Source organism: Macrotis lagotis, chromosome 1, assembly GCF_037893015.1.
Source record: "Macrotis lagotis isolate mMagLag1 chromosome 1, bilby.v1.9.chrom.fasta, whole genome shotgun sequence".
In the NCBI taxonomy this organism is placed as follows: Eukaryota; Metazoa; Chordata; class Mammalia; order Peramelemorphia; family Peramelidae; genus Macrotis; species Macrotis lagotis.
This window is the reverse complement of record NC_133658.1, coordinates 432,175,228-432,198,840: the sequence shown is the minus strand read 5'-3', so window position 1 is coordinate 432,198,840 and position 23,613 is coordinate 432,175,228. Positions and strand designations below refer to the sequence as shown.

The 23,613-nt window shown below is 35.6% G+C and overlaps 1 protein-coding gene across 2 annotated transcripts in view; it reads right to left on the bottom strand.

Annotated features, from left to right (window-relative positions):
- The window catches only part of TDRD9 (tudor domain containing 9), a 191,194-nt gene that overhangs the window by 78,049 nt on the left and 89,532 nt on the right, over positions 1-23,613 (bottom strand). For both annotated transcript variants that reach the window (XM_074213215.1, XM_074213216.1), the window contains 4 exons: positions 20,847-20,901; positions 20,374-20,458; positions 14,101-14,158; positions 12,161-12,265 (listed from right to left, as the gene is read on the bottom strand). In XM_074213215.1, coding sequence (XP_074069316.1) covers positions 12,161-12,265; positions 14,101-14,158; positions 20,374-20,458; positions 20,847-20,901 — 303 coding nt within the window. The remainder of the gene's footprint in view (positions 1-12,160; positions 12,266-14,100; positions 14,159-20,373; positions 20,459-20,846; positions 20,902-23,613) is intronic.

Sequence of the window (23,613 nt, the reverse complement as noted above, 5' to 3'; positions counted from 1 at the left end):
CTTTCTCTCACTGCTGGGTTTTGTGGGCCATATAAAGAAAAGCTGGCAATTCATGTGGGTTTATCTTATATCATTGTTAAGGAGTTTTTTAGTAGATTCTTCAGGGTTCTCTAAATATATCATCATATGATCTGCAAAGAGTGATAGTTTTGTTTCCCCACTGTCTAATTCTAAGCCCTTTGGTTTTTTTTTTTTAATTGCTAAACTAGAATTTCTAGTATTATACTGAAGAATAGTGGTGATAATGGGCATTCTTGCTTGACCCTGAACTAATTGGGAAGGCTTCAAGTTAATCCCCATTGGGCAGCTAGGTGGCACAGTGGATAGAGCACCGGCCCTGGAGTCAGGAGTACCTGAGTTCAAATCCAGTCTCAGACACTTAATAATTACCTAGCTGTATGGCTTGGGCAAGCCACTTGACCCCATTTACCTTGCAAAATCCTAAAGAAATAAAAATTTAAAAAAATAAAGTTAATCCCCATTACACATAATGCTTACTGATGGTTTTTAGATATTGCTTATCATTTTAAGAAATGCTATTTCTATTGTCTTTAGTGCTTTTAATAGGAATGGGTGATAAAATTTGTCCAAAGTTTTTTCATTCTATTTAGATAATCATATGGTTTCTGTTGGGTGGTCATTCATGTGGTCACTTATGTTGACAGTTTTCCTAACATTGAACCATGCCTACATTCCTGGTTTTAATTCCACCTGTTCAAAGAGTATAATCCTTGTGATAAATTGCTGTAATTAACTTGCTAGTATCTTATGCAAAATGTTTGCAATCAATATTCATTAGAGAAACTGATCTCTAATTTTCTTTCTTATTCATCTCTTTCTGATTTAGGTAATCAATACCATATTTATGTCATAAAATTTAAGATAGGTAGGACTCCTTCTTTGCCTATTTTCCAAATAGCTTATATAATATTGGAAGTAATCATTCTTTAAATGTTTGATAGAATTCCCTTGTGAATTCATCTTGTCCTATAAATTTTTTTCTTAAGTTCATCATTGGGTGGCACAGTGGATAGAACACCAGCCTTGGAGTCAGAAGGAACTGAGTTCAAATCCAGTTTAGACACTTAACAATTACCTAGCTGTGTGACCTTGGGCAAATCACTTAATTCCACTTCCTTGAAACACAAGAGAAAAGGAATTCATTAACATCTTGCTCAGCTTTTTTTTCCCCCTAAGATGTGGTTATTTAAGGTATTCCATTTCCTGATCTGTTAATGGGTAACTTATATTTTTGTAAATATTTATCTATTTTGCCCAGATTGTCAGATATAATGGCATATAACTGGGTAAAATATTTCATAATGTTTGTTTCTTTTCTTGATTGATGGAGATTTTAACCTTTTATTTTTGATACTGGATACTTGGTTTTCTTTTTTGGGGGGGGGTTGCAAGGCAAATGGGGTCAAGTGGCTTGCCCAAGGCCACACAGCTAGGTAATTATTAAGTGTCTGAGACCAGATGTAAACCCAGGTACTCCTGACTCCAAAGCCAGTGCTTTATCCACTACGCCACCTAGCCACCCCTTTTCTTCTTTTTTTAATCAAATAAACCAATATCTTATCTATTTTGCTGGTTTTTTTTCCTAGACAACCAGCTCCTAGATCACTAGTTTTGTTTTCTTTTTGTCTGTGTATGTTTTGTTTTGTTTTTTCTTTAAATCTTATTAATCTTACCTCTGATTCTCAGGATTTCAAATTTGGTGTTCAACTGGGATTTTAAATTTGTTTTTTCCCCAGAGTTGCATTCTCAATTCACTGATGTAGTCTTTTTCTATTTTGTTGATTTAAGAATTTAGAGAAATAAAGTTTTCCCCAAAGGGCTGCTTTGGATGCATCCCAAAAATCTTGATATGCTGTCTCATTGTTGTCATTCTCCTTAATGAAATTATTGTTTCTATGATTTATTCTTTGACCCACTTATTCTTTAGTTTCCAAGTAATTTTTAATCTATGTTTCCACAGTCCTTCGTTGAATACAATTTTATTGCATTATAATCCAAAAAAATTAATCTCTGCTTTTTGAAATTTGATTTCGAAGTTTTTGCAGTCTAATGATCAATTTTTTTGTAGGTGACATGTGCTGCTGAGAAAATGGTATATTCCTTTCTGTTCCCATTCAGTTTTCTCCAGAAGTTTGCAACATCTAACATTTCTTATATTCTAGTTGCCTCCTTAGTTTCTTTGATTTTTTGGTTGGATTTATCATGTTTTCAGAGGGGATAATTGAGCTCTATCAGCAGTATAGTTTTGCAGTCTTTCTTCCAATAACTCATTTCTTTAAAAATTTGGATGCTATACTCTTGGTGCAAAAAATTTACAATTGATATTATCAATGATCTTTTAGCAAGATGTAGTTTCCTCCTTCCTTGTCTCTTTTATTTAGGTCTGGTTTTTGTTTTTCTTTTATCTAAGATCAAGATTACTACCCCCTTGCATTTTTACTTCAGCTAAAGCTTAACAAATTCATCTCCTGTCTCTTACTTTTACTTTTGTGTGTGTTTCTCTGCTTCAAATGTATTTCTTGTAAACAACATGTTTGCATGTTTTTTCTGGTTTTTGATTCACTTTGTTATTTTATGGGAGAGTTGTTTCTGTTTTATGGGAGGTTCACTCCATTCACAGTTAAGATTATGTATTTCCCTCCATCCTACTTTTTCTTCCATTTGTCCTGTCTTTCCTTTCACCTTTTCTTTACTCAATACTTTTCTTCTATCATCTCCACCTGTTCACCCATCTCTTCTGTCAGTCCCCACCCCCCATCCCCAGCTTCCCCTTTACTTAATCTCCTCTGCCCATCAGGTAAGATAGATTTCAATATTCAACTCCTTGTTTAAATTATTCCCCTTGAACCAATAGTGTTGAGAATAAGGTTCAAATGATGCCCAGTACACGCTTCCTTACATCTTTCCTTCCACTGTAATTTTGCTTTTTCATTTACCATGATTTGCCTTGGCAGCTGGGTGGTAAAGCGAATGGAGCTCCAACCTTGGAATCAGGAGTAGCTGAGTTCAAATCCAACCTCAGACACTTAATACTTAGTTGTGTGACCTTGGCTAAGTAACTTACCCCAATACTCTGCAAAAACAAACAAAACAAAAAAAAATACGTGGAAGAAGCAAACTAGGCTATCTTGCCCAATTAAAATATGTTCAAATAAAATAATTTACCCCATTCTACCTTTCCCTTCTTTGTGTAACCAGTGTACTACTCTTTCTCATGCCTTAATTACTTTTTTTTATGTCATTCCCCCAAATTCCCCTTATAATCATACCTTTTAAATATATTCCTTCCAGCTATTGTATTAGTGAAACAATTTTTAAGAATTACAAGTATTGGGGCAGCTAACCAGCTCAGTGGATTAGAGCACCAGCCCTGGAGTCAGGAGTATGAGTTCAAATCCAGCCTCAGACACTTAATTATTACCTAGTTGTGTGGATTTGGGCAAGTCACTGAACTCCATTTGCCTTTGCAAAAACCTAAAAAAAAGAAAAATAAAGAATTGTGTATCATCTTCCCATGCAGGGATGTAAACAGATCACCTCCACTCTATCCCTTATGTTTCTTTTTCCCTATTTATGCTTCTCTTGAGTACTGATATTGAAGAACAAATTTTTTGTTCAATTCTGGTCTTCTCCTTATGAAAGTGTGAGATCCTTCCATTTCATCAAATGACCATCTTTTCCCTTGAAGTATCATTCTTAATTTTGCTGAATAGGTGATTCTTGGTTGTGGTCCTAGCTTCTTTGCTTCCCACAATTTTATGTTCCAAGACCTACAATCCTTTAACGTTGCAACTGCTAAATTCTGTATAATCCTGATTGTGGTTCCTCAATATTTGACTTGTTTCTGTCCAGCCACTTGCAGTATTTTAACTTGACCTGTTCTGTAATCTTGCTATAATATTCCTTGGGAGTTTTTATTTTGGGATCTTGTTCCTGAGGAGATCAACGGAGTCTTTCAATGCCTATTTTGCCCTTTTTCTTTCAAGTTTTCGTTAATAGTTTCTTGAAAGATACTGTCTAAGTCCCTCCTTTTGATTATGGCCTTCAGGCAGTCCAATGATTCTCACACTGGATCTATTTTGCAGTTTTTTTTTCCATAAGGTAGTTTACATTTTCTATTTTTTCATTCTTTTGAATTTGATGGATTCTTGATGTCTTAGAGAACCATTAGCTTCCACTTTTTTTGAGTACAAATCTGTACTTAATTTTTTTTTCTATTTACAGGTAAAGATAGTTTTCAACATTCATTTTTTGTAAGACTTGAGTTCCACATTTTTCTCTCTTATTCCCCAAGACAGCAAGAATCTGATACATATTTCCATATTAGTCATGTTGTTGAAAAAAGTATCAAGAACAAAAGGGAAAAATCCATTAAAAAGGGGAAAAAATCAAATCTTAAATTACAGAACAAAACAGGTAAATATGTTTTGTTTTGTTACACTAATTTGTTATAAGGAAGACTTTTGGTTTGTGTGAATTAATAGGACAATGGGAAAGATGAACACGAGTGGGGGAGGATTTAAGAATTAGTGGTATCAAAAATTAAAGAAAAAGACAATGAAACATTTTTTAAAATTTAAAAAGGGGGAAAAGGAAATTTCAAAGAGGACACAGAAAGCAGGACAATGTTTGAAATTGGCAGATTTAACTTCTATTTAAAAATAATAGGCTGCTGGGGGGCAGCTAGGTGGCACAGTGGATAGAGCACCAGCCCTGGAGTCAGGAATACCTGGGTTCAAATCAGGCCTAAGACATAATAATTTACCTAGCTGTGTGGCCTTGGGCAAGCCACTTAACCCCATTTGCCGCCAAAAAAAAAATAGGCTGCATTCAATAGTCAAATACAGTCCTACAATTCTCTTTTTTCTATACTTAGCATATATAGAAATGTTCATTTCTGTTGATGGCTAATTCCATAAAACATTAAAAAGAAAAAAGAAAATTATGCCAAATTAATATAATTTCCTTTTCATCAGTTTGCTAGACTGACTGGTAAATATAGGAAATCCTGTAGATATGATTTACCATGATTTTGGAAAACATACAAAAAAATATTTCACACAGTTACTAAAAAGATGAAATGAGGTAGACTAAAAGATAACATAATTAGATGACTTCAGAACTAGTTGAATAACTGAACTTAAACAATAGCTTTTAATTATTTGATCTTAATGAAGTAGGAAGTCTCCACTTAGTATATTCCAGGAAGCTGAGTTTGGCCCTGTGCAAATATGCTACTATTATCAATGATTTGGATAAAAGCCTAGATGTCATGCTCATTAAATTTGCAGATGCCACAAAGCTAGGAGAAATAGCCAGTATACTAGATGACAGAATTAGATCCTCACAGATTACAACAAAGCCCTAAATATAGAAAAAAATGAAATTTAAGAAAAACATTAAGTCTTATTCATGGATTCAAAAAGTAAATTTCACAAGAATAGAATGGGGAGACATCACTAGCAATAGGTAACAATAACAATAATAATGGTGATGATGATGATAAACCATCAATAATATAGTGCCTAGTAGTGCCCAGTATTGTGCTAAGCACTTTCCAAATATTATCTCATTTGATCTTCATAACAAGCAGGTGCTACTGCTATCCTCATTTTGTAGATCAGGAAACTGAAATGTCTTGCCTGTGGCTGAGACTGGATTTGAATCAGATTGTTGTGCCACCTAGCTTCCTTGGATAGACAGCAATTCATCAGAAAAGGAGTGTAGGCTTAATATGAATCAGCAAAGTTAATATGGCCACCAAAAGACCAGGAAAAAACCTCCGGCAAAAGGTGAGACACTAAGAGGCTGAAATGAGGAAAGAGGGAAGATAGGAGAGGGAAGAGATTCAGTGCAAAGGTACAAAAAAATGACAAATGGAGTGCCATGTGCAAGACATGCAAGTTTTTCAGTGAGAAGCATTAACAAGTTGGCAGGAGGGCATAAAGCAGAAGAAAATCTGAAAGGCAGAAAGGGGCCAAGTTATAGAGAATTTTCAAGCTCAAAAAATAGATGAGTTAGTATCTCTAAAGTCTTATGGAATTGGGTGGCTTCCTAAACATTGAGAGGGTCTGATGAGAAGCATGGTTTAGAAAAACCACTTTGGGAGCAGAGAAAAAATAGGATTGATTAATTATTGTTTTGAGACACCTATAAAATATCAAGTTCTAGGTGTCCAAGAGACAGTAAGTGAGGAATGAATATAGCTCAGGTGAGAGATTAGATAAAGTTATAGGTATCTGGGAATCATCTACAGAGATCTTAACATATTTTTTTTAAAACTGCATAAGGATTCTGTTTTCTGACATAATTTAAACAAGTGGGGAAAAAAGCAAAGGGTGTTAAGAAAGATTTGATACAGAGGACAACAGAAACTAGCACTGACATAGAATAAAGAAAAATGGCAGTTCTCCTACTCAAGGTAACCTGGAAATGATCAGAAGGGCTCTGCTCCCCAGGGTTGGAGGGGTGGCCCACGAGAGCGAAAGAACTTCAGCCTCAGGAAGGCAGCACCAGGGCGCTGGGAGCCATGGCTCCCAGCAGCGGGGAAGTTTCCTGAGCTGCACACCTGGGAGCACTGACACAAAGTGGGGGAACAGTGGGGGACCTCTGCCAGAGGGAGAACATGGAGCCCAGCTGCACACCAGGAGCATGGCCACTGCATTCCAGATCCAGAAAACAGAAGCAGGCAGAGCCAGTAAGCAGGAGCCCCCAGGCATGAGCCCCCAGGCATGAGCCCATTGAACCTAGGGAGGGGAGAGAAGAGATAGAGACTGCCCAGCTCTGTCCTCTGCCCCTGGAACAGGACACTGAGGCTCTGACCACATTCAGATCCTGATCCCAGTCTAGGCCCCCCCATAGAACAGCAGGGCCCCCCCACCTCAGCCCCGTGGCAGAGGGAGGTGCTTATGGTCATTCATAGACCAGGAGGGAGGACAGAACCTCACACACTGAGATCCTTGTGGGAGTATCCCAAAAGCTCAGGAAGCACCCCCAAAACCAGGCTCAGACTGGGAAAATGAGCAAGCAGAGAAACAAGAGGAATACCACTGAGAAATACATTATCTATGATCCCAAGAATGATCAAAATACTCAGTCTGAAGATTGAGGAAGCACAAGCTCCTGCATCTAAAGACTCCAAGAAAAACACAAATTGGGCTCAGGCCATGACAGAGATCAAAAATGACTTTGTAAATCAAATGAGGGAGTTAGAAGAAAAACTGGGAAAAGAAAGGAAAACCATGAAAATGAAGTCAGCAGCTTAGTCAAGTAAATCCAAAAAAAAAATGCTGAAGAAAATAGCATGCTAAAAACTAGCTTAGGTCAAATGGATAAAACAGTTCAAAAAGTTATTGAGGAGAAGAATGCTTTAAAAAGCAGAATTGGCCAGATGGGAAAAAGAGATAAGAAAGCTCTCTGAGGAAAACAAATACTTCAGACAAAGAATAGAATTCAGGGAGACTGATGAATTTGCGAGAAATCAGGACTCAATGCCTCAAAACTAAAAGAATGAAAAATTAGAAGAAAATGTGAAACATCTCACTGAAAAAACAACTGATATGGAAAATAGATTTAGGAAAGATAATCTAAAAATTATTAGAATACCTGAAAGTCATGATCAGGAAAAGAGCCTTGACATCATTTTCAAAGAATTACTACAGGAAAATTGCCCTGATATCCTAGAAGTAGAGGGCAAAATAGAAATGGAGATCCCCCCAAGAAAGAGATCCCAAAAAACCAACCCCTAGGAATATTATAGCCAACTTTCAGAACTCCCAAGTCAAAGAGAAAATATTACAAGCAGCCAGAAGGACACAATTCAAATATTGTGGAGCTGCAGTCAGGATCACACAGGACTTAGCAGCAACTACATTGGAAGCCCATAGGGTTTGGAATATAATATACCAGAAGGCAAAAGAGCTTAGAATGCAGCCAACAATGAACTACCCAGCAAGGCTGAATGTCCTCTTCCAGGGAAAAAGATGGACTTTCAATGAACCAGGGGAATTTCAAATGTTCCTGTTGGAATGGCCAGAGGTGAACAGAAGGTTTGATCTTCAAACACAGGACTCAGGTGAAGCATAGAGATTGGAGGAGAAGAGGAAAATATGAGGGACTTAATGATAATGAATTACATGTATTCCTGTACACAAAAATGACACTGATAATACTCATATGAACCTTCTCAATTAACAGAGCAAGTAGAAGGAGTTTTTATAGATGAAGCACAGGAGAAAACTGAATTTGAAGATATACTGTGGTGTAAAAATGGAGTCAATAGATAAAAGGGAAATGTAATGGGAGAAAGAAAAAGGAGAGGGGAAATAGGTTAAGATATTTCATATAATAAGATTTTTCTTTATTACAATGAGCGAATGAGGGAATCTTCACATCTCATCACTCTCATTACAAGGGTGAATGAGAGAATCTTCACTCTCATCAGAGGTGGCTAGGAGAGGAAACAGCATATATACTCAATGGGGTATAGACATCTGGAGTAAGAAGGGGAGGGGACAGGGGGAAGGCGTGGGGACGTGAATGATGGAGGAGAGGATGGACCATGGGGGGAGAAGTGGTCAGATATAACACATTTTCTTTTTTTACTTCTTGCAAGGGGCTGGGATTGGATGGCCTGTCTAGAACCACAGGGCCAGGTGGATGCCTCTTGGCCCCAAGGCCAGGGATCTGTCTGCTACACCACTCAGGTACCCTACAGCAGAGTCAGAGTGACAGGAGAGAGAAAATATAGTACATGGTAGTGGAGAAATATGAAAGGAGGGAGTTGCGATCAGCAATGGCAATGGTGGAAAAATATGGAAGTAACTTTTCTGATGGACTTATCATAAACAATGTGATCCACCTGTGACAGAGTTGGTGGTGTTGGAACACAGACTGAAGCAATTTATTATTATTATTATTATTATTATTTGGGGGGTGCAGGGCAAATGGGGCTGGGTGGCCTGCCTGGGGCTGCATAGCAGGGTGACCATTGGGTGTCTGAGGCCGGATTTGGACCTGGGTGCTCCGAGCTCAAGGGCCAGTGCTCTGTCTGCCACCCAACTGCCCCTACTATTATTACTATTTTATTTTATTTTATTTTATTTTATTTTATTTTATTTTATTTTATTTTGGGCCTTTTTTGGTTCTTTGCAGGGCAGTGGGGTTGGGGTGGCTTGCATGTCACACAGCTGGGTGATTGTTGGGTGTACAGGGCTGGACATAGGCTCAGGTGCTCTTGGCTCCGAGGCCGGTGCTCCATCCACTGCGCCACCTGGCCATACCTACAATTATTACTAATTTTTTTAATTTTAATTTTTTTTCTCTCCCCTTTACTTTATCACTCAAGCAAGTTTATATTTTTGGGGGAGGGGGTTATTTTGTTTACTCTTAAACAAGAATATTTTATTAATGTATAAAAAACATTATTTGTACAAAATGAGAATAAATATTAAATTAAAAAATAAAAAATAAAAAAGGGGGTGGCTAGGTGGTGCAGTGGATAAAGCACCAGCCCTGGAGTCAGGAGTACCTGGGTTCAAATCCAGTCTCAGAAACTTAATAATTACCTAGCTGTATGGCCTTGGGCAAGCCACTTAAACCCCAGCTGCCTTGCAAAAAAAAAAAACACCTAAAAAAGGCACTAGAGAGTATAGGAATAAGTAGAGTGATCCTTAAAACAATAAGCAGTATCTATCTAAAACCATTAGCATTATTTGTAATGGTAAAAAGCTAGAAGCATTTCTAAAAAGATCAGGGGTGAAGGATGTCTGTTTTATTGCCACTGCTATACAACACTGTATTAGAAAGGTTAGCTTTAGCAATAAGAGAAGAAAAAGAAATTGAAGGATTTAGAATAGGTAATGAAGAAAAAAACTCACTCTTTGCAGATGATATGATGGTATACTTGGAAAACGATAGAAAATCATCTAAAAAACTGAAACAATTATCAACTTTAGGAAAGTTGCAAGATATAAAATAAAACCACATAAATCATCAACATTTCTAAATATTACTAACAAGAGACAGCAGCAAGAGTTAGAAAGAGAAATTCCATTTAAACTAACTAGAGACAACATAAAATACTTGGGAGTCTACCTGCTAAGGCAGAGAAACTATATGAAAACAAGTATAAAACACTTTTCATACAAATAAAATCAGATCTAAATAACAGTCAATTGTTCATGGGTAGGCCAACTGATATAATAAAAATTGACAATTGTACTTAAATTATTTATTCAGTTGTCATACCAATCAAACTTCCAAAAAATTGTTTTATTGAACTACAACAATAGTAACTAAATTCAAATGGAGCAACAAAAGTTCAAGAATATCAAGGGAATTAATGGAAAAACAGAAAAGAAGATGAGCAAAACTGTTTGGTATTGGCTAAGAAACAGAGAAATGGATCAGCGGAATAGAGTAGGTGAAAAAGAAACATTAGTAAATGACTACAATAATCTGCTGTTTCATAAACTCAAAGATTCTAGCTTCTGGGAAGAGTACTCACTCTCTGATAAAAACTACTAAGAAAACAAAAATAATATGGCAGAAACCAGGCATTGACCATCACACCCTATTTCAAGATAAGATCAAAATAGATACAGGATTTAGTCATAAAAAGGTTGATTATCATAAGCCATTTAGGAGAACAAGGAATTATTTACCTGTCAGATCTATGGAAATCAGAGCAGTTTATGACCAAAGAAGGGATAGGGAACATTATAAAAAAGTAAAATGGATAATTTTGATACATTAAATTGAAAAGTTTTTGCACAAATAAAAACAATTCAACCAAGATTAAAAGGAAAGCAGGAAGTTACAAAATAATTTTTACAACTAGTCTTTCTGATAAAGGACTCATTTGTAAAATATATAGAGACCTAAGTCAAAATTACAAGAATAAACGTCATTTCAAAACTGATAAAATAGTTGAAGGACATAAACAAGCAATTCTCAGACAGATGTAGAAATTTAAGTTATCTACAGTGATAGAAAAAAATGCTCTAAATCATTTTTGATTAGAGTAATGCAAATTAAAAATTCTGAGGTAAAACAGATATCAGATTGACTAAGAAGGAAAATGATCAATGTTGGAGGGGACAAGGGAAAACCAGGATGCTAATGCATGTGAACTGGCCCAATCTTTCTGGAGAACAATTTGGAATGAAGTCCAAAGGGCAATAAAACTACTGGGCCTGTAACCCAAAGCAAACATGAAAAAAGCAAAAAAAACAAAAAAACAAAAAAAAACCTCACATATACAAAAATATTTATATCACCTCTTTTCATAGTGGCAAAGAATTGGAAATTAAGGGAATGTTCATTTCGGAAATAGGTGAACAAATGGTGGTGAGCAGAATCAGAACATTGAGCACATTAACAGCAACACTGGGGGATGATCGAATAAGATAGACTTGTTCATTTTCAACAGTACAATAATCAAAGACAATTCTAAAACACTTGTAATAGAAAATACTATCCATATGCAGAGAAGGAAATGTGGACTTTAACTGCAGACCAAAGTTTACTAGTTTCAATTTTTTAAAAGTTGTCTTATGGTTTTTTCTGATTTGATTCTTCTTTACATGTATAGCCTATATTAGATTGCTCTCTGTCGGGGGGGGGGGGGGGAGGAAGAGGAAGGATGGAAAAAAATTCAAGACTCAAAACCATACAGAAAATGATCATTGAAAACTACCACTGAATGTAGTTGGAAAATAAACAAAATATTTAAGAAATAAAATAATTAAAATTTTAAAATTTTTTAAAAGGCTTCACTGATTATTTTAATCTTCTAAGAATCTGTTTCTTTTTATAAGTCCCTGTAGGGTTGTAGCAATTATTTGCAAGTCATTACTGTGGTGTCTCTTTTATTCTACCTTATCTATAAGCAAGACCAAAATCAAGAACTAATCTTCAGAGGACAATTAAAAGAAGTTTAAGATGTGTAAAATAACAATTCACAATAGGAAAATTTTACATATTAGGATGTCACTCTAACTTGCAGATAAATAACTTCTTTAGAGCAACAAGTGCCTGAAAAGAAAAAAAAATCTCCTAAAAATCTCTATACTTTTCCAAAGGTGTTTACAAACCTGACTATTTTCTAATATTACATACAATAAAGTAAGCCTCTTACCTTTTCTCTGATTACAACTGGTTTTAGAAGCCCAACTCAGTCGCAAACTCTGATAATTAGTGTCTTCATCACAAACGAGTGTTCTAGTCAAACAAAAATCTATAACTGTACCAAAAAAGGGCAGATAAATTACTAACATTATGTCAAAAAGAAATTATTACACAATTATAAGCCTACTGGTGTATGCAAAATTATCTAATAAAATATATAGAAAACATTTAGCATTTAGAAATAAATTGAATTGTTGCAGTGATGGAATGAGTGAGTCCATCTCTGCAATGGAGACTACCATCTGTATCCAGAGAAACAACTGTAGAGTTTGAAAAAAGAACACGGACTATTACCTTAAATTTAGGAAAAAAATACTGATATCTTATTGTCTGATCTTGCTATCTCTTACACTTTATGTTTCTTCCTTGAGGATATGATTTCTCTCTCATAACACTCAATTTGGATCAATGTATACAATGCAAACAATGTAAAGACTGACAAATAGCCTTCTGTGGGGGGTGGGGGGGGAAGAAAATAAGATTAGAGGAAAAATTGTAAAACTCAAAATAAATAAAATCTTTAATAAAAAAAATGCAAAAAAATAATCTGTAGATAGAAGATGATTCCAGTAGGTTTGAGTTTGATAATTTGAGGTCCCTTTCAATCTGAGAATCTATAAATTCATACTTTTTTCACTGTTTTTTGTCCTTTTTCCCTAAAAAAGTATAATATTCTTTTAGAAGAGGGACTATTCTAATAACCCGGGACTTCCCTAATATTCCTGGTTCCAAGCACAGTGCCAAGTATCTAGTAATAATAATAATCATTTGTTGAACTGAAATGAATTACTAAGGATAATAATGGTGTTTGGTAACCCAAAACACACTTCTTTAGGAAAGTATTCCTATTCAAAAGCTAGCTATTTATTAAGCACTAAAAGAACCTCACAATAAGATGTCACCTAAAAAGTAGCCCAGAGTTCAAACTCTGCAGATAACTTTACAGTAAAGCTTTTCTTATCAGTGTAATGTTCATGTTTGCACACAGGCAAACAACATTGTATTATTTCATATTGACTTATAGTGTTAAAAATCAGAAGGCATATTAGCCTGGGGGAATACCAAAAATTATTCAAGAACTGAGCTAACTATATGAACCTGATGCTCCTGGATTATAGTATCTATGCTAATCGTGTAAAATGTTTTTGGAACTGAATATTCAATTCACAAATTTGGAATTATGACAGGAGATTCTTTTAAGACCACTATCAGGTAAAGAAGCTAGAGATAAAAAAATTACTCATATGAAGCACATTAATTTAGCCTTCTTTTCCCCAATAGTATTATAAAGAAGGAAAGGAATTATGTGGATTGAAAAGATACAACATTGCCCAAGTTCCTCTACAACTGCTACTGAAAAGTGTCCTGTGTTATGTCATGTCTCTTTGTTTCTGCTTCCTCTTCCCTCTCTCTCAGGTTCCTCTCTGCTTCATCTGTTTCAGTCTGACCCTAAATAGCCAGGCTCCATCCCTCAGCTATAGGGATTTACCTGTGTCTCCTACCCAATGCCTTCAACCTTACTCAGTGACACAGGATAAATAAGGTCAAGGTGAAAAGATGAAAGAATGAGATTTGTTCTCCAGTCTCAAAGACAAAGTTAATAATTAGTGGGACTTCAATCTAAATTATTCATAGGGTTTTCCCCTAATTTCACAAAAATCATCGAACACCAGTCACTTCACAGCTCACAAGTGACTTTAATGAGATAAAGGAAAATAGTTACTCATGGAAAGAAAAAGGGGAAATTATGAAGGGAAATTTTATTAAATTTTCCTCTTCCAATAAAGAAATTTGACATAAGTGGGAAAGAGAGAGGAAAAAAAGAAGATAAAGGAAGACAAATACTTGCAAATGCTTCTACTTCTTAAGAAAAACATATGTATCACTTACCATATTTCACATCTGGAACTGTGACAGAGCTCTCTGCAATGTTTGTAGATAAAATAATCTGGTAAAAAAGAAAATATCATATAATGTATATCGTGAATGAATAACAGAAAGAAAAATATTCTAAATGAGAAAATTATAAAATTCCTCAAGGGTACTTCTAAGCATTAATAATTTTGAATGAGTAATTTTATAACTTTAAGTGATTACATACTGAAGTTTTTAAAAGGGAGCTATTATGAAAAGGCACTAACAAATAGCTCACATTTCTGGTGGGCTTAAATGTTTTGTAAAGCATTTTAGTCATAATAATTCTGTGAGAAAGGATTGTTGTTAATATTTTTTACAGATAAGAAACCATATGCTTGTAGGGAAACTATGTGATCTTCTCATGGTCACACAACTAGTTTCCAAGTTGTCATTAAAGTCTCCATTCTTTCCAACCTACTATACCTTCCTCTGAGTGATTTACCAAGTAGGATTTCAAATTCAGTTCAATTTAGTTTGTCCATGCCACCATCATTCACCCAAGATATACTTTAGAGTATCAGGTAAAAAGACGAGTTCAGGCCACATTTTAAAATATACTGGATCTTGGCCCTAAGAGAATCACAACTTTAGGACAGAGAAGTTCAGAAGTATCAAAGATGCACCCACAAGACACTAGAACAATCCCCCAAAAGATTAAAATATAATTGGGAAATAAAAATGCAACAAAAGGATATTGTTAAAAAGTGATTTTTTTAAAAAGTCAATAGGTACCTTTAGGGATCGTTGTTTACAATTTAGTGAACCTATTTCTATTTTAGTTTGGTATCATGACACTAGGCAGCTCTCTTAAGCCTTTAAGTGGCAGACAGGTACAGATCTGAATTAGTAGAGGGAGGATCTTCACTGTAGAACCCCCTAAATGGATGAAAATCACAAATCTGTACTAAAAACAAAAGTTATACAGTCTACAGGTAGAAACCATGGGAGTTATAAATTTAAGATATGCTTAAGAGAAAAACTCTCAGAAGGGGGAAGAGGAAGACACCACACACACACACACACACACTTATAGAAAAGCTTTGACAAATGTGTCTCATGCTATTTTGTGGAAAGTATGAAAAGCCATAGGATAATCAGATGGGCTCAAATTTTGATGAATAGGATTGAAAGATTAAATGAACTCAAAAAACAAATCATTAACTATCAACTAGTATAATTTTTTTTAAAAAGGGAAAAAATAGTCTTCAGTAGAATGCCCAAGTGCAATACACCTGCCTTCATGCTGTTAAACATTTTTATCCATCACTTGGATAAAGACAGAAAACTATCTTTATCAAATTTAGATGACAAGGGCAGTTAGATAGCACAGTGGATACAGCACTGGTCTTGGAGTAAGGAGGACCTGAGTTCAAATCCAGCCTCAGACACTTAATACTTAGCTGTGTGATCTTGGGCAAGTCATTCAACCCCATTGCCTTACAAAAATCAAAATAAAAAAAATTTAGATTACAGCATCTGGACCTAAGGAGGTGTTGTAAAGCTGAATCAGTTATGATCAAATTTAAATTGAATAAACATAAAGACTTATAAGTGGATTCAAAAATTCACAAGTACAAGTTTGGGGAGGCATAGTTAAGACAATACCTCAGAACTGTAAGCTAAATCAGAGTTAACAGTAATGATAAATAAATAAAAGTTTATTAATTAAAAATAAATAAATAAAAGCTAATGCAAATACAGTACAACATTAAGGGAAATACAGAAGCATGAAGAGAAAAGAAAGCTGAGCCATAAGAGCAACTTTTTTAAAAAAAAATCAGAATAACGTATAAGAAAACAACAACAAAACATATCAAAATTACAACAATCTATAACAATCAACTTTGAAACAAATGATGGCAGAACATTCTTTCATGCAGTAAAGAAAGGCTGGACTATTGATGAAGAGGAAACATGTCAGAAATGACCACAGTGCTGACCAATCTTATTAGTTTAAAGTGAGATTCACTTGGAAATGATAATGAATAAAGAAGAGTATCAATAAAAACAGGATTTTTTTTAGGTGAAGGAAGGCAAGAGACTGAAAAATAGAACTACCAGAAATAATGAAATCTTAGTCCCAACCATACTAGGCCTTGTTTAGTATGAAACCAGAATTTTGTTAGTTTGTGTGTACTATAAAATATAGATGAGCTAGAAAACATCGAGAAAAGGGCAACTTGAATGGTAATAAGGCCCAAAGTCTATTATATAAAGATTAATAGACTTCAGAAGAAAAAAGATACAGTTGAGCAGGCATAAAGATAGTCATATTCTTTCTGAAAATTCTTTTTCTTGGTAAAGGAACTAGATTTGCTCTATTTAGCTATAGAATAAAAAGCAATGAGTAAAAGTTTCCAAGAGGTGTTGAAATTAAGTTTGAAGGAAAGAAAATAAGCCTAATAATTAAAATCAGTCAAAAGTGAATTGGGATGTTTTGAGAGAAAGCAGTTGCTCTGGAGGACTTTCTTTTTTGGATATGCATGAATCGCTGCCAAAATCTTTTCTAACTCTGAAATTGTTTTTATTTGGAAGTACAGAGATGAGAGTCATTAAATGAACTTTGAAAAGAAGGAGCCTGGGGCGGCTAGGTGGCACAGTGGATAAAGCACCAGCCCTGGAGTCAGGAGTACCTGGGTTCAAATCCAGTCTCAGACACTTAATAATTACCTAGCTGTGTGGCCTCGGGCAAGCTAACTTAACCCCATTTGCCTTACAAAAAAAACCTAAAAAAAAAAAAAGGCAGTCTATTTGGAGTAGACAAGCACATCAAAGTGATCAGTAAGACAAGACTAGTCATAATAAAGTAATTCAATGCCAAATGACTTGCCCAAGGTCACACAGCTAGGCAATTATTAAGTGTCTGAGGTCACATTTAAACTCAGGTCCTCCTGACTCCAAGCCCAATGTTCTATCCACTGCACCACATAACTGCCCTGGATCTTTTCTCAGAACAGAGTTTCTAAATGTGTAAAAGCAAAATACATAGAATTATAAAGGAAACCAATTATAACTAAATATAGTTATCAAAATTTTCAAACAATTCTTGGGCTCCAGTTTAAGAATTCTAGGTGTACCAGCTTAAATAACATAAGTAATTTATGACTCTGGTAGTTCAGAAGAAATTCTTTAATATTTCAGTCCTAGTCTTTCCTGCAGCAGTCTGAGTCAGTTCTGGAAGCATTTCTTTGTGTATGGAATTTATTTCTTCCCTTCTCTGGATTTAAATGTACCTGGAACTTTCCCCTGTACTCCTACTCACTATTGGTTCTCTGGAAAACAAAAGGCAAGGAATACTTCACCATGGCAATGGTTAGTTCTCGCCCTTCATTATTGAAGAAGACCAAAATGACATTACTATGTTTGAGACAAATTACAGTGTGCCCAACTGTGGCCAATCAACCTAATATGAGCTCAGAATGTTCTACCACAGGTCAGGCACAAATAGTCCATGTAAACACCTGGGTTGGGTCCTCTCAACATATATACACACGTCTCGTTTCCTTTGAGCTGCTTCAATTCTGCCTTCCTCATAGAGCACAGCCCCCTCACTGATGAGGGCATGGCATGCTGGGCTGTCTTGTACCAGTGTCTCCCATGCCATATAATCAATTCTAAAGTTCTTCAATGAGACCTTCAGGGTGTCTCAGTATCATTTCTTCTGACCCCCCTGTGAGTGCTTACCCTGTGTGAGCTCTCCATAAAATATTTTTTTTGGCAAGCGTATATCTGGCATTATAACAACATATGCAGCCCATTGTAGTTGTACTGTCTGTATTAACGTTGGAATGCTAGGCATGTTAGCTTGAGAAAGGACCTCAGGGTCTGGTATCTTACCCTGCCAGGTGAGCTTCAGAATCTTCCTAAGACTATTTAAATGGAAGTGATTCAGATGTGGCACTAGCAGACTATCCAAATTTCACAGGCATATAGCAATAAGGTCAGCACAACGGCTCTGTCAACCTTCAATTTGGTAGTCGGTCTAATACCTCTTCTCTCTCATACTTTCTTTTGGTGCTTCCCAAATACTGAGCTAGCTCTGGAATGAGTGTCAACCTCATTGTCAATGTGGACCTCCTTGGAAAGGATACTACTCAAACTTCTTCATCTGCTGTAATCAATGGTTCCACATATGGATGGTGCGGTGCTGGCTAATGGAACACCTGAGTTTTCTTGGTGTTAATTATTGGACCAGAATGAGTACAAGCAGCAGAGAATCGATCCAGATTTTGTTGCCTTTCAGCTTCAGAGGCTGCATTGAGGGCACAGTCATCTGCAAATATAAGATTTTGCACCAACATTCCCTCCACTTTGGTCTTAGCTTGTAGCCTTTTCAAGTTGAAGAATCGGCCAACAGTGCAGTAGCTGACCTTGAAGTATGTTCATCCTCAATGAAGGTGTTTGATAATGTGGCTGAAAAAAACATGCTAAAAAAAGTATGAGAGCAAGAACACAACCTTGTTTAACTCCATTGGTGACTAGGAAACCTCAAGAGCATCATCCAGCATCCAGAATCCTGGGCAAGCATGCTGCTATGAAAACGACTTACAACACTGAAGAACTTCTCCACACAACCAAATTTTGATATAATTTTCCATAAGCCCTCATGACTGATGGTATAAAAAACCTTGGTTGGATCTACAAATATTGTATACAGATCTCTCTGTTCTGTTCCTGGCATTTTCCCTGGAGTTGTTGGGCAGCAAACACCATATTGACTGTTTCTTAACCCTTTAAAAGTGAAGGATCAATCTATTGAGAATGTCTCTGGCAATAATGGGCATCAGTGAACTGCAGATGGGACCCAGGAAGAATAACAAGAGTCTCACTTAGACTGAGGTGCTAAGCTCTTACAGAATAAGCAAGATCTTTCCTCTTCTTGCCACAGCCAAGAGATGCCCACTAGAGACCAAGCAGCAAATACATCATTTCCCCTAATGCATCTCTTCCCTTGTCTTATCCATAAGCCCCTTGGGTTTCTCAAGTTAAATTTTGTTCTTCCCTTATGAGTTAAAATAAGCCTATCACAAAAGTCTTGTTTTAGCTTTCATGACTCATATGTCTCTTTCATGAGAAATTTAAAGTTTTCCTAAATTAGATGAAACAGATTGGGATAAAACTTTAGCCAAAGGCAAAAGGGAACCACTAAAAAATGAAGTAATGTAATCAGAACAGTACTTCATAAAGATCAAAGAGGCAGAGAATGAAAAAATAAACCAGCAGCAGGAAAATCAGTTAGGAGGTTATCACAAAAGTTCAGTTTAGATGTAGTGAAGGCCTGAACTACATATAATAGAAGGAAATAAGGAAAGGAGAATATAAAGTATGTTGCTAGTAGAAGAATCAGTAATACTTAACATATTTATGAATTTAAACAAATAAAGATAAAAAAATACAAGCATACTGAACAAGAGAGCTGTTTGGACAATTAGCTTTTAAACACAGAAAATTTTTTTTCTTTCTGGTGAGAGGGGTTTTGGATTACCCAACTTTATTCTTATAGGGAACTCATTATGTATAAGATCTCCCCTGATGAAGACCAACAATCTCTCTGTAGTTTACAATCTTGAGTTATTAAAATCACTAAAAAGTTAAATGACTTGTGCCCATGGTCATATAATCAGTAAGGCAGAGGGAAAATGAAAGTGGCTCAAGACCAGCCCTCCATCCATTCAGCCATGTTAAGCTATTAGTCACAAAATCATAATTTAGGAAATAAGCCAAAAGAATATTTACTTTCCCTAAGTGTAGTAAATAAGGGGGGAGAAGAAGGACAGGAGGGGGAAGAGCAGAGGGAAAAAGTGAAAATGAGGAAGCTGGATCAGTGATTTCATCAATAAGGTAGTTCAGGTGAAGAACTTCCTCTACAAAGTTGACAGGTACCTCTCTTTACAACTTATATTTTTGAAGAGACACCTGGGGCATTGAGAGGTTAACTGTTTCAGTTGTATCATCCTATTCTTCATGACTTCATTTGTGACTTTCATGACATAGATATTGGAGTGGTTGCCATTTCCTTCTCCAGCTCATTTTACAAATGAAGAACTGAGGCAAAGAGAAATAAGTGACTCGCCCAGGGTTGCACAGCTAAGTGTCTGAGGTCAAATTTGAATTCAGATGTTCCTGATTTCAGGTCTGGCACTCTACACTGTGACACCTAGCTGCCTCAGTAACTTACCTAGGGTAGGATAAAACATAAAGTGTTAGGAAAGGAAAACACTGGGTTATCTATTCTAGTTTTCTCACCTTTCTATATCCAGGAACTGGTGTCAAAAACACATTATTTTGTTCTTCCAAAGTCACGCTAGAATGGAGAGGATAAACCTGCAATCTAACAAACAAAACACTGACATAAAATGACAATGAAATCTAACATTCATATGGTATTTCATGATTTTTTTAAAAAAACTTTTTGCAACTATATTTTGTGATTGTTAAAATCCTTATTTCTATGAGGAAACCAAATTCAACTTTTCCAAAGTTAAAGAGCTACTAAATATCAAAGATGCAACTTAAATCAAGGGTTTTCTGTAACCAAGAATACCAAGAATAGTGCTCTTTAAGATTAAGCACAATAAAATTACATAAGATATTTTAGAACATTTTAGAAAGTGGCTATGCTTTCACTGTACTTATTTAGAAATGGCTATAAAATTTATTGTATGCAGAAATAATTCAACTCTAAAAAATTAATCAATCTGGAATGTTTTTAAAACTACCTTTTGTGAACCATGTTTGTAAGGAGCTCATGCATGTAGTTTATTTCACCCAAACCTGAGGAAAGAGGAAAAGAGAGAGATTTAAAATATAGGTTTTAATTTGTCAAAATCAATTTTCAAATGAAGATAATGATTTCTATCCATTTTATTTCTTATTCTACTTCCATTTTCTCTTCCACATTCTACTTCCCTTTTACAAAGTCTAAAATGAAAATATAAAGTATAAAATGAAGTTTACTGTCAACCTTAAAATATGTCTTCTGAACAGTTTGAAGACCAGGCTTTTAAGAGACTTAAATTTTTTTTTTAGGGTTTGTTTTTTTTTGGCAAGGCAAATGGGGTTAAGTGGCTTGCCCAAGGCCACAGAGCTAGGTAATTATTAAGTGTCTGAGACCGGGTTTGAACCCAGGTACTCCTGACTCCAAGGCCGGTGCTTTATCCACTGTGCCACCTAGCCGCCCCCAAGCCTGTAACACTCTCGAGAGTACAGTCTGAACCAGATGAAAATGTAATTGGGAAATATTTAACAAACTAAATAAAAATATAAAACATATATAACATTATATTTTAAAACCGAGTCCTTATATAACCTGTACAGATTGTGTTCAGATTAGTAACCCCTTTTTTCTTTGAATATTATTTTATCTTTTCCAATTACATGCAAAGTTAGTTTTCAGCATTCATCTTTTTTTTTTTTAGGTTTTTGCAAGGCAAATGGGGTTAAGTGGCTTGCCCAAGGCCACACAGCTAGGTAATTATTAAGTGTCTGAGACCGGATTTGAACCCAGGTACTCCTGACTCCAAGGCCGGTGCTTTATCCACTACGCCACCTAGCCGCCCCAAGACTCAAATTTTTAATCTTATAAAAAAATATTTTAAAACCTAACAAAACAAGTTTATAAGTTTCTATTCATTTTACACTTAAGTTTCCCAAAGATGCATAAAAATAGCAAAGAAAATCAACAGGTCAAATGGCATAATGGATTTCTCAGGATACTTTTCCTAGCATCTGAATTTGACTGCTAACCCACTTTATATAATAAATTGTGAGAGGCACAATATTGAAATTTCTACAACCAGTATTTTCAAATTGTTTTGCTTTTGAGGTTTATCCCCCATCCAAGGAAAGTATCTGGAAAAAAAAGGCTTTAAATAGTCTTTATCCCCTCGAAAACAATCATTTTTGAAAGTGGGGGGGGATTAAGCCCCCTTTTTAAAATGTTAATTAAATTCCAAGACTTTTCCCCCTTTCCCTCTGAAGCAATCATTTGCAGGGAAAGATACTCATAAACTAAATAATGGACTGATACGTGGCCTAAAGATTGCTTCCTCTAAACAAGAGTCAAACTGAGAGAGACTTGTTAGGAAGTAAAAATGTATACTTACATTAGCCAAATTTTTATAAAAAGTACTGCCCATATACCTGTTCACAATACCAATTTAAAAATTCTTTCCTTCGATAAAGAGTTATTTTTTATTTTCCGTCCCTATTGAGTAATACAAGAATAGCTATCTGGTCTTAAACCACACCCCACAATTCCTGAAATGAGTTCTTTGTATGTATGTGACTTATAAAGTCTGCCCTTTAAATATAGCATTTACTGTTAAATAAAAGAGAAGAAAATGTATGTCTGATTTTTTTTTTAGTGCCTGAACACAAATTCATGTGTCAATTATGAAATTTCATTTTGCCATCACCTTCTGGTTTCTTTTTAGGGTCAGAGAAACTATTAACTTAAAATTTTTAAATAGAATTTAAATTCAGGGGCGGCTAGGTGGCATAGTGGATAAAGCAGCGGCCTTGGAGTCAGGAGTACCTGGGTTCAAATCCGGTCTCAGACACTTAATAATTACCTAGCTGTGTGGCCTTGGGCAAGCCACTTAACCCCATTGCCTTGCAAAAAAAAAAAAAAAATTTAAATTCATTGAGCTGTGATTCTGTCTAGTGATCTTTCTTCATATAGTACTTGTCATAGGAATTCAAACGCTAGTAGAATGAAAAATAACAAATTTGAAATCCATTTTTCCTTGCAGTATTAAGCATGCACACAACTACATATCCAATTTTAGTCTTAGTCTATGCAGATTGTAATTAAGAAGTTTAAAGCAACTGGTCTTATGTTACTTTAAAAGTCAAATGTTTAAAACATCCACACCATCTAGTAGCAAAACACTCAAAAATAAATTAGTATTTTCCAATACCCGCAGACATTTCAATTATATATTCCAAATATTCAAATAGATAATTGCTTTAATCATGATTACTCTCACTCATAAATGTTTCACTTTCACATTTGTGAACTCAAATTCCTTTATCCAATTAAAATCTTTGAACACTTCATCTTTCTACTGGCTCTTCTCCTGATGGCTACAATCACCTTCCTATGTTTAAAATACCCTCAACAAGATCCTTACATTCCCAACCAATATTTTTCTGAATCTTACCCTCCCCTTCCTGGTTAAAGTTGATAAAGTCATCTACAAGTGGTGCCTCCACTTGGTCTCTCATTCTCTCAAGTCTCTGTCATCTGACTTCAAATCCAAACATACCCTCCTCCAAGGTTACTAATGATTTCTTAACTGCCAAATTTTAGTTTTTTCTCTGTCTTCATTCTCCATGGCCTCCCTGCAATCTCTGACATGTTGTCACCTTCTGCTCCTGAATGTTTTCTCTAAAGTTTCTGAGATACAATCTCCACAGAAGGCCATGCCTGAAGTTCTTTGGCTAGTTTTTCATCTGAGTCATGCCAACTGTAAATGGAGATGG